This window comes from Lacerta agilis, chromosome 17 (genome assembly GCF_009819535.1).
Source record: "Lacerta agilis isolate rLacAgi1 chromosome 17, rLacAgi1.pri, whole genome shotgun sequence".
NCBI lineage: Eukaryota > Metazoa > Chordata > Lepidosauria > Squamata > Lacertidae > Lacerta > Lacerta agilis.
The window spans coordinates 37,228,353-37,239,333 of NC_046328.1; the positions used below are offsets into that span (position 1 = coordinate 37,228,353).

Genomic DNA, 10,981 nt, shown 5'->3' on the forward strand with positions numbered 1-10,981 from the left:
CCATGTGCTGGCAGTTTTACTGGCTGCTCCTGAGCTCATCAGGGGTTTAAGAATGAGATTGGCAACAGCAGGGCTGTCGGGTGCACCAAGGGCAGGGGTGGCAAACTCTGAGCCTGTACCTGCCTGTCAAATTGCAGAAAGTGGGCTGCCAATCTCTGCCACTTTTTTCTTCTCATCTACTTGGCAAGCGAAGTGTCCATATGCATTCTCTGGATCTGTGTTGGAACTGAACCACACAGGCCCAAACAGCACCATTCATTAGCGACTGCGTTAATTCCCTCCTAAAGGACGGACCCATTCACATACTCACTAACAACTGCATGACTGATATGCCACATTCAGTTCAGCCCTCAGCCCCAGAGTCTGATCAATTACCCTTACATCAAATAATACATTCCCCTGGTGGTAGAAAATCATAGTGTCAAGAAAGGCTGGACTGCAGGCTTCTTCCTTGATGTGTCAGCTTTCTACAATGCAGTGAATTTTCTGGGAGCTTTCAGTAGATGGAGAAGCATTTATTTTTTTTAAATGCACCCCCCCCCACTCTCTTTAATTATAAATGTCAGTCCCACCCCCCGACACACAAACAGCCTCGCCACAAGATTAGTCTGACAAGCTCAGAAAGGGAAGAAGCCAGCAATGCTTTAAGATGACACAGTATCAGGAATGCCCGATTCAGGTCAACAGGGAGCTTATAACAGAGAAAACTGGAAAGTTACAGTGAATGTTTCAAATATAAGAATCATGACATGTACATACAGGCAAAGAGTCTAAACCTCATTTATTCTGCTTACAAAAAAAGAAAACGTGGTCTGAGGAGCTGCCGAAACGTTAGGCATCAAACAGCATTGCAAGGGATTTGGGATTATCTCTAGACAGGAACAGAGACCGCCCACGAGCTCTTGAGCTTCATTCAAAACCGCTGCGGAGAGGGGAGGAATGGGGAAAAATTAGGTTGGCAGTACCCAAATTAGCAGGAGGCAAGAGTTGCACGATGTCTAGAAATGGTTGCAGAACAGTAAATCGTTTTTAAGACAAAATGAAGCACAGTATTTAGGGTATGAATATGGAATTACTATAGCCTTTGGGCCCAGGGATACTAGATACGGACATTTAACCATGTTCAGAACATCGCTACGAGAAGGTTTGGTAAGTCTGGTCGCAGAGATGTGCGTGCCTCTTGCTAGGAGCCAGTCATTCCCTCTAAAAACCTGCATATTCCTTTCAAGGTTCATATATAAACACCCCAAACCTAGCTAATCTGGGACATTTTATACACCGAGGGCCACATTCCCTTGTGGGGAGCTTTAGGGGGGCCATGGATAAGATGCACACCCTTCTATAGGCATCACTGCAGTTCAGGGATGGCTTTTGGCCAGGAAAACACACTTGAAGGCACAGGCAAGAAGCTAAGAAGAGGTTGCTGGATCAGGCCAATGGCCCATCTAGCCAAGTGTGTGCTCTCACGGGCCAAACAAAAATGAAACATCTTGGCTGGTAATGGGCATAGCATGCCGAAGAGGTGTGACCTGGGGCTGGATGGCTCCCTGGGCAAGAAGAGGAAAATCCAGTGGCCTTTTCAGCTCCTTTTCCCAGTGGGACCATGTGAGGTGAGCCGAGCCAAGAAAATGTGAGCAGAACAAAGAGTTCTGGGATGCTCTCAGAGATGTTATTCATTTGGTTTATTTCCCCATCTTTCATGCTAAGGTCCCAGGGCAGGTAACCGCAATTTAAAAACACATGACTCAAAACAGTCCAAAACATGTGACAATCACAAAAATAGACCCTAAAAATGCACATCTCAAGCATGATGTATAGCCGGCCTCGCCTCTGTGGGAAGCGGGTTCCACAACTTAGGGGAACAAAGGAAGACCCTCTTCTGAGCTGCTATGAACCCCCAAACTTCTGAGGGAGGTGGAACTTCCACGAGGACCCTCTCTGATGTTCTTGACAGCCGAGGGGGTTTCTGTGAGGGTGTCCAGGCAGTGGAGGGTCCCAAAATGCCACCTTTCCGGAGATCAGGGTAGATTGGGAGTTTTCCTGCCAGCCGCAAACTGCTTCATCTGAAAGAGGGTCCAAAGGAAGGAGGTGTGCTTACCTGACCAGGTGTGCTATTTCCCAGTTGGTCTCGGAGGAGATGGGCCCTTCTACTTCCACGCCTTTCTCCGTCACCGTCGTGAGCTCGTACTGAGAGAAAGAACAGCGGGAGGTTAGACTGGCCTCTTGCCAGATGTGCCTGCCTTTAACGGGACCTCCGGATGCCGTCTCCCAGCATCGGCTCTGACCATTTTGCCAGGGCTGGTGGGAGACCCAAATCCCGGCATCCGGAAGGCCGCAAGGTCCCACCGTTCCACTGTTCTAATGCCAAGATGCACAGTGGGAGACTTACCCTGTTGAACGAGCGGGCGTCTCTGTAGTAGAGGATTTTCATGCAGCGTTCAAGGAGGCTTCTGGCCTCCTGCTTAGACAGGACGGGCTTTTTTTCCAAGGCTTCCCTCATCAGTGGCTGTGACAGAGCAGGATAAATTAAAATATTTGGCTGTGCAGCCGCAAGCAATGGGAGCTAAGAAGGCAAGAAGAGTCCTGCCCATCGAGCACCCTGGTCTCACAGTGGCCAACCAAAAGCAGCTGAGCACAGACCGGATCTTTGGCACCTTTAACATGAGACCGTGTGTCTCCTCCGCCTGAGACGCTTACCTGTGCCACGTAAGAACCGTATCCCGTCGCCAGAGAAGCGGCTTCATACGCCACCCCAAGCATGTCAACGTAACCTAGGAAACTGAGAAGGGGGGGGGAGCTTTAGTTATAGAATCACAGAGCCGGAAGGGACCACAATGGTCACATAGTCCAAGCCCCTGTGATGTAGAATTATTTCGCCCAATATGGGGCTCGAACCCACAACCGAGATTAAGAGAATCATGCTGTAACAACTGAGCTACAGCAGGAAAAGAGGGAAATCGCCCCAAGGCGGCTCCGCAGTCCTTTTTCTGCACCTCTAAATTGTTGAATGCTTATCGCTTGCAGGAAGGGGAGAGAATTTCCAGACGTGCAGATGCAGAAAGGTAAAGAGAGCCTGCTGGATGAGGCCAATGGCCCATCTAGGCCAGCATCCTGTTCTCAACAGCGGCCAACCAGAAGAAGATCAGAGCTCTGTCCCCTCCCGTGGTTTCAAGCAACTGGTATACAGAAGCATTGCTGAACACAGCCATCACGGGTAACAGCCCTCGACAGCCCTCTCCTTCGTGAATATTTTCCAACCCTCTTTCAAAGCCATCCAGGTTCGAGGTTCCATAGGAATGTCGGGAGAACCCTCTAGCTGGATCAGGCCAGGCACATAGTGCAGCACCCTCTTGTCACAGTGGCCACCCAATTGCCTCAGTGGGAAACACACACGCGGGACTCCGGCACAAGAGCCTTCTCCCCTCCTGCGGTTTCCAGCAACTGGCGTTCAGAAGCGCTGCTGCTTCTAGCAGGGAGACAGAGCATAGCCAACAGGAGGAGCAGCCAATGAAAGCTTCATCTTCCATGATTAACCCTCTCCCCATAAAAAGACAGGCAGGCAGAGCACTAGCTAGGAGTCTCTCATCCCATCCTATCTGAATGCTGATTCCAAAAGCACTCCCAACCTTTCCGCCTATCCCACCCCAGGGTGACTAACCTTTCTCCGTTGCTGAAGCCGCCTATCACCACGGTGTTCCAGAGGGGGTTCATCTTGGAGCGGCGGCTGTACATGGCTCGGGTGAGCCAGGAGTGAATGGCCTTTGGGCTGTAGTTGTGGCCATCTCCCAGGAGCTCCTCATCAATCCTGCAGGGCAGAAGCCAGATTAGATGCAGCACCTGATGCTTTACGGCAAGGAGTGGGCAACCTCAAGCTCGGGGGGGGGGGGCTGAATGGGGACCCCCATTTTGATGCCTGAATCCAGCAGCAACCCAGACACACAGTTGCAGACTACATAAGGGCCAGCTAAAGAACCAGGCCAAGTTCATGTCGGCGCACTATGCCAATCATTTGGGGCTCCTTTTTTCAGTCCGCAGACACCCAGAAAGTCTTCCAAGCCCTTCTTTCTTGTTTCAGCTCATCTGTTGGTGAATTCCCATGCGGGAATAAACACCTCATCCATTCCTGTTCTACTTAAAGTATTTGCAGAAGAATTAACATTACAGTGGTACCTCTAGTTACGAACTTAATTCGTTCCGGAGGTCCGTTCTTAACCTGAAACTGTTCTTAACTAGAGGCGTGCTTTCGCTAATGGGGCCTCTTGCTGCCGCTGTGCCGCCGGCACACGATTTCCGTTCTCATCCTGGGGCAAAGTTCTCAACTCGAGGTAACTCTTCCAGGTTAGCAGAGTTGTAACCTGAAGCGTTTGTAACCTGAGGCGTTTGTAATTCGAGGTACCACTGTACAACTTATGCAACTACTGGTCTAAGAAAAACAATGTAAACTATATACACAGAATCATTCCATCTCTCTGCTCTTCAACCATGTGGACAGAGTAACAGCCACTATCAGAGCACGTCTAATATAGAAGTCTGTTGCTAAGGAAACCCTGTTGCTGAGAGGCAAAACTATGCAAGAATCATTTCAAGCCTAATTTTAGATTACACTAACAGTTCAGGGCTCTGAGCTGGCTGCTGGATATCGGAGGAACACAGAGGCTGGCAGACAGAAGCCCCCAGAATAACCTCCCGGACCCCCAGGGCAAGAGCTGGGACTCTCATAGGTGCCTCTGCCAGTCCAGCAGTGCAGGAGGTGTACCAGGAGGTAGGCTATGGGACAGAGGAGGAGGAGGAGTGTCTGTCTTCAGGTTTGTTCTTTAAGGCTCTACATTTCTCCAGGAAAGGGTGGAGCCTGGAGGAGGTGAACTGAAGACAGAGGCTTAAAAGGCCTCCATCTGCTCCCAGCTCTTGCTGGAGGAAACTGCTCCCTGCCGTTGGTTTGGAGAACTTCAGACTTACACCATCTGCTCAATGACTTGCTTGAGGTACTGGAAATCAGCATAGTCGCCCGAAGCCCCCAGCACGGTGCTGTCGTTGACCTTCATAATCCTGGAGATGTTGCGGAAGCGGGCGAGCGACCCATAGGAGCCCAGCATGTCGGCCGCAATCATCACCCCGCCGTTGAACTTCACCCCCAGGACTGAGGTGCCTGTCACCATGGGGCTCCTTTGAAGGGAACAAGAAGCATCAGAGGGTCGGCTTGCAGCTTCCCCTTCTCTGCGGGGAATAACCTGAGTTGGAAGAAATGGCAAAGCGGCCCCACATGTCCTGCTGCGCGAGCGCCTCTTCCTACTTGACTCCTTATTGGGGGAAAGGTTTGTAGCTCAGTGGTAGAGCATTTGCTTTGCATATAGAGGTTCCCACGTTTAATTCCTGGCATCTTCAGGCAGGGCTAGGAATGTCCCCTGCCTGAAACTCTGGAGAGCTGCTGCCAGTCAGTGTGGACAGCACTGAACTAAATAGACTGAATTGGTATAAGTCAGCCTCCTGCGCTAACGTTTTCTATTCTGTCCCTTTGAGGCAGTCAAATCTAACCCCACAAAATGCTGCTTGTTCACACAACACCTGTTTCCAGCTCTGCCCCCCCCCCACCTTGGCACAGACACACCACCCCAGGCAGAGCTAACAAGTCCCCCCTAACAAATAATACCAAACTACTGATGTAGATGAGAAAGAGCCTCTTGTTGGGTATTATTTTCTATTAGGCTTCTTAGCTGCTTATTACCTGAAAGTCTACCAAGTGACTAACAACACATGTAGCTCACAATACCTATATCTAAAACCTTCATAAATAGCTGCATCATATCTCTATACCCTCATCCCCGCCAGATCAGGATACGGCCTGTGAATTTGGTCCATTTATTTAGATGATGATGGGCTAAATGGGGAAATCGGGATATAATTGGACCCTTGTTCATTGGTTGGGGGGTGTGTGTTGGGAGTTCGAGTCCATCAACATCGGGATGGAGCCACAGAGGACCCCAATTCTGAAATAAGTAAATGCCCATTTAAACAATATATAACTTGTCTAATTTAGCCATTCTTTTCTCCCAACCCTTCCTCCCCTAACCCAGAGACATCAGCAACGTGGCGTGACGTCAACAACGTGACATCACAGGCGCATTCTCTCCCCCTCCCCCCTTTTAGGCCTAACTGGGGGCGCTCTGCCTCCCCCAGCCCCCTTACAGAGTCCTGGTGACGCCCTCGGCCTGGACCCCGGATGCGTTTCCTGGACAGGACGGTGAGTAAAGCGCCCCGGGAGCGGGACCTCCGGCCCAAAACGGCGGCAGCGAGAACGACGCCGGAACCTCCATCTTTCCCCGAAGAGCCGCAGCTTAGTCACTGAACAGGAAGAGGGGCCGGCATTCTGCGCATGCGCGGCGCTCGGGGATTCGTTTTGTCCTCGGTGGCGAACCGTACAGGAAACCGAAGACCGTGAGAAGCCGCCATTTTGTGTGTGGCGGAACTGAAGCATCTCTTTTAACTTTTTAAAAAGGCAATATAGCATACGTCCTAGCTAGCGCAGACCGCAGAGAGTTACAAAAGTACTTTTTAATACTGGGAAGTTGTGGTGCGAAGGGGGCCGCACGGGCGGTATAATTTAAGAGGGTATGTCCCGCCCCTACCCGGTGTCGCCATCTTGAGTGTTGCTCAAAACTTAGCTAGAGCCCGTAGACAAAACCGGCCTAGAGTGACAAGCGCCGTCGCAGACTTTATGAGCACTTCCGCTATCTCCAAAGGAACTGCTGTAGTTTCCCGCGCTTGTTTTTAACGCAAAGGATTACGGGAGGGCTTCCATCATAGAGAGGCGAACGGCTAGAGCAACTGCTGCTGCCTACGTTCACATTTTGCCGGAAGTTTCAGCTAAGTGTGTCGCTCTAGCCTTATGAAACCTCTATGGGCTAAGCTGAGCACGAGTTTATGAAGCTTTCTTTCCTCGAGGGGGCGCTCTTTCCCTGTTACTTGAATGGAGAAGCGCCATCTTGAGTGTGGCATCAGTTAACGCCACACCTCTCTTACCCATTACTGTAGTATTTAAGTGTATGTTCTGTAATTATTATTATTCCAATAATTTGCTCATTTTATAGTAATGAATATATACATTCTCTCCCTCTCCCCCTCTCTCTCTCTCTCTCAAATTGTATGTCATTCCTTGCATTATGCACCTTTTTATTTATTAGAATACAAATATTTTTTAAGAACGTAAGGAAAGGTTATTTATGATGCCACTACGGCGGCCCGTGTTTTGTTAGCCCAAAAACGGAAAACGAGCAAGGTCCCAACTAAAGAACGGCAACTTAAGCTGACGGAATATGCACAACTCACAGACATAACATATAGAATAAGAGAACAAGAAGAATCTATGTTTAGAGAAGGTTGGAAAACGTTTATTGAATACAGTATATTGGGGGGCGGGTTGTATACACTTGAAAACATCAGCATTAAGATAAATTCAACAGTGTAAATAAATTTTGATGGATGTAATAAGGGAATACTGAATGGTTCAGTTTATATAAAATATTCATATAATTTATTATTATTTATAAAATAAAATATTTATTTACAGGTTGGTAGCCGTGTTGGTCTGCCATAGTCAAAACAAAATAAAAAAATTCTTTCCAGTAGCACCTTAGAGACCAACTAAGTTTGTTCTTGGTATGAGCTTTCGTGTGCATGCTGGAAGTGTGCATGCACACGAAAGCTCATACCAAGAACAAACTTAGTTGGTCTCTAAGGTGCTACTGGAGAGAATTTTTTATTTTGTTTTGATTCGGGGATTTATGTTATGCAAAATGAACCATGGAAAGAGAAGAAGGGAAGTCATTGATATTTTAAATGAATTTTCTAAATTGTAAAACAGAAAATTTAATTTTATATATATATATATAGAGAGAGAGAGAGAGAGAGTGCATGTCCAGTTGGATGAGGCCATTGACCCACCTAGTCCGAGTTCCTGTTCACACTGTGGCCAAATGCCCCTAAGAACCTAGTAATCAAGGTAGACTGCTATTGAACGTGGAGGTTCCATGGGAACATCAGAAGAGCCCTCTAACTAGATCAGGCCAGAGGCCCAAGTAGTTCAGCATCCTCTTCTCACAGTGGGCGCAGAGATGCCTCAGTGGGAAACCCTCAGGATTCAACCACAAGAGCCCTCTCCCCTCCTGTCTTTTCCTTCAACTGGTATTCAGAAGCATTCCTGTCTCTGATTGCAGAGGCAGAACCCTGCCGTCACGGCTAGTCATCACTGATAACTTGATCCTCCAGGAATTTGTCTAATCCTCTTTCAAACCACCCAAGGTGGTAGCCATCACTGCATCCTGAACTGAGGAGGAAGCCATAGTAACATTTTGCTTGCCCTTTAAAAAAATAATTTCCCAAAACTACAATATCCTTTATGGGGAGAGGTGACTAGAACTAAAGGAACGGAAGATAGGGGATGACCGAAGGATTAGAGGCAATGCCAGGATTATTGGGAACAGCAGACATTTCTCATAAATTACGACGTAATTGTAAACGGGAAATTAAAATGTGTCTTGCAGTGTAGTTAAGTGCAAGCTTAACTCTGTCAAAACCAATACAGCTTACTTCAGTCAAATAGAAAGCATATTTGTAAATCAGGAGCCTCAATGAGAAAAATAGTTTTATTTCTTTTTTCAGAAATCTAATGAGGGACAAAACCTGTGTTCCTCCTTGCTGCTGCCGACACCTGACCTCTGCTGGGCTTCCCTCTCTCCCCACACACTGAAAATGAAGTCTCTTCAAATCTCTCCTAGATATGGGAGACTTCATTTCCCTTTTTAACCTTTAAAGATAAGAGGTGACTTGTCTCGGAGCTTCTTTCTGCTTATCCCTCTTTTGGAATGTGAGTGGAATGAAACCATCTTGAATTTTTTTTTAAGCATTCCAAATATGCAAAATATACAGTACTTTATTGTAATAAAGAAATGAGAAATAGCTTTCTCCTAGTAAAGGTGATTGTATACAACTAAGTTATGCTCATTGGAATGAAAAGATGCACGTTAGTAACACCATAAAAAATTCTTTCCAGTAGCACCTTAGAGACCAACTGAGTTTGTTCTTGGTATGAGCTTTCGTGTGCATGCACACGAAAGCTCATACCAAGAACAAACTCAGTTGGTCTCTAAGGTGCTACTGGAAAGAATTTTTTATTTTGTTTCGCCTATGGCAGACCAACACGGCTACCACCTGTTAGTAACACCCTTTGTTTTCAACGGGGTCTGCTACTCTGAGGAGGACTAACAACGGATGCAATCTAGAATGTTTAAATTGTTTTTGTGTGTGTGTGTTGCAGAGTATAGAGATAAGTGCTTTTTCTCTGTCTCATAATACTAGAACCGCAAGGCGTTCCAAATGAGATTCAGGACAGACAAGAAGATGTCTTGTTTCACAGTCAAAGTCTGGAATTTGCTTGCAGTTGCATTTTAAATGGCTTTAAAACGCGGATTAGATAAGTAAATTCACAGAGGATAAGGCTATCAATAGCTGCAAATCAATGGTTGCTTTACTATTAACTCCAGTGTCAGGAGGATGTCCCTGAATACCAGTTGGCTGGGGACTGTGAGTGACAAGAGTGTTGTTGCACTCATGTTCTCTTTGCAATTTCCCCCTTGGGGCATCTGGGTGGCCGCTGTGAGAACAGGATCCTGGACTAGATGGGCCCCCTTTGGCCTGATCCAGCCGCAGCGTTCTGTGATGTCCTTGTGGAACCTCCAGGTCCAGAGGCAGTCTACCTGGGATTCCAAGCATCTTAGGGGTATTTGGTCACTGTGAGAACAGGTTGACGAACTAGATGAGCCTGCTCCTGTTTTTAGTCCTCTCTGCAACATTTAATACTAGGTGGCCTAGTTTTAAGCAGCGTTCACACCTGATAAATAACCATAGCAGAATAATGCACCTGTAAAGCGAACCGAGGAAGAAGCCCTGCTAGCAAGATTGTATCTCCACCCCGCCTATTTCCCACTTACTTTTCATTCCACATTTTGCAACGCCCATAAAGGTGGCCAGGACACATTCTTATCTGCAGTTGTGATTTTGTCCTTCCTCGGCCAAGGGGGTGGGTAGGGCCCTGTGGAAGCAACTGGAGGAACCTGACTCTAACATTTTGTTTCACTTTCCCCTATTGACAGGTAGGCAAAGGATATAATTAACTTCCCCTTCTACGTTGCATCCCCGATCTTTATTTATTTGTTTGTTTTTAAAGGCCAACAGCGGTATTGCAGATATCATGCTTACGGCCATAAGGAGACCAATTCATCTTTCTTTCTAGCTATTAATCAGACAAAAGACTTACATATTTTCCTTAATAGGCACCAGCGAGCAGAATCTGCTTGGTCGCTAGGTTTTGGGTGGCTCCTAGCCAACCACCTCGGGTAAGGCTTGGAAACAGCTTGTCGCTTGGAAGGCATCCAGAGAGAGAAAGAGGTACAGATTTCTGCAGCTGGCTCCGACAGCATGCTGTTTTCCTGGAGGGGGAAACTGGCAAAAGTGCGTCAGGAGAGCTTTGCTGGGTCTGACCAGAGGCCCACCTGGTCCAGCAGCCTAATTTCACCGGGGCCAGTCAGATTTCCACAGGCAAGAGCCCTCCTTCATCAGAACAGAAAACAGCATCCTGGATCAGGCCAAACGCCCATCTAAGTCCCCCTATACTTTTCTAACAGTGGCCAGCCTGCAAGCAGGAATGCGACTCTTGAGTACAGTACTTTTTGCACACCAGTGATGTCCCTGGGGCTGTTTGCTCCTTGCTGTTGAACTTAGAGGCACTTATATGTAAGAAGGCAGAGAGGACTCTCCACTGTTGGAAGCAGGGTGCCTCTGAACACCACACGCTGGAAACCGCAGAAGGGGAGAGTTGCCGATGCGCTCAGCTCTTGCGAGTGGGCTTCCCACAGGGGCATCCACTGGCATGCGGTGAAATTTTTCATAGGGGGACAGGACCAGATGCGCCAGCTTGCGAGGGCGATGT

At 47.8% G+C, this 10,981-nt stretch overlaps 1 protein-coding gene across 1 annotated transcript; it reads right to left on the bottom strand.

Annotated features, from left to right (window-relative positions):
* Nucleotides 1-764: 764 nt before the first annotated feature.
* PSMB4 (proteasome 20S subunit beta 4) lies at nt 765-6,338 on the bottom strand. The gene is made up of 7 exons (XM_033135765.1): nt 6,184-6,338; nt 4,957-5,163; nt 3,659-3,805; nt 2,698-2,779; nt 2,390-2,506; nt 2,099-2,187; nt 765-922 (listed from the first exon to the last, which is right to left on the bottom strand). The coding sequence occupies exons 1-7, from the start codon at nt 6,309-6,311 to the stop codon at nt 910-912; spliced, it is 783 nt and encodes a 260-aa protein (XP_032991656.1). The 5' UTR covers nt 6,312-6,338; the 3' UTR covers nt 765-909.
* Nucleotides 6,339-10,981: the final 4,643 nt, after the last annotated feature.

Excerpts from the sequence above, each read along its gene's own strand:
- PSMB4 (XM_033135765.1), bottom strand. The coding sequence starts at position 6,311 with ATGGAGGTTCCGGCGTCGTTCTCGCTGCCGCCGTTTTGGGCCGGAGGT. Across the intron at positions 3,806-4,956 it reads CAAGTCATTGAGCAGATGGT|GATTGATGAGGAGCTCCTGG; the intron begins GTAAGTCTGAAG and ends TCTGCCCTGCAG. Across the intron at positions 2,188-2,389 it reads ACGCCCGCTCGTTCAACAGG|TACGAGCTCACGACGGTGAC; the intron begins GTAAGTCTCCCA and ends TCTTTCTCTCAG.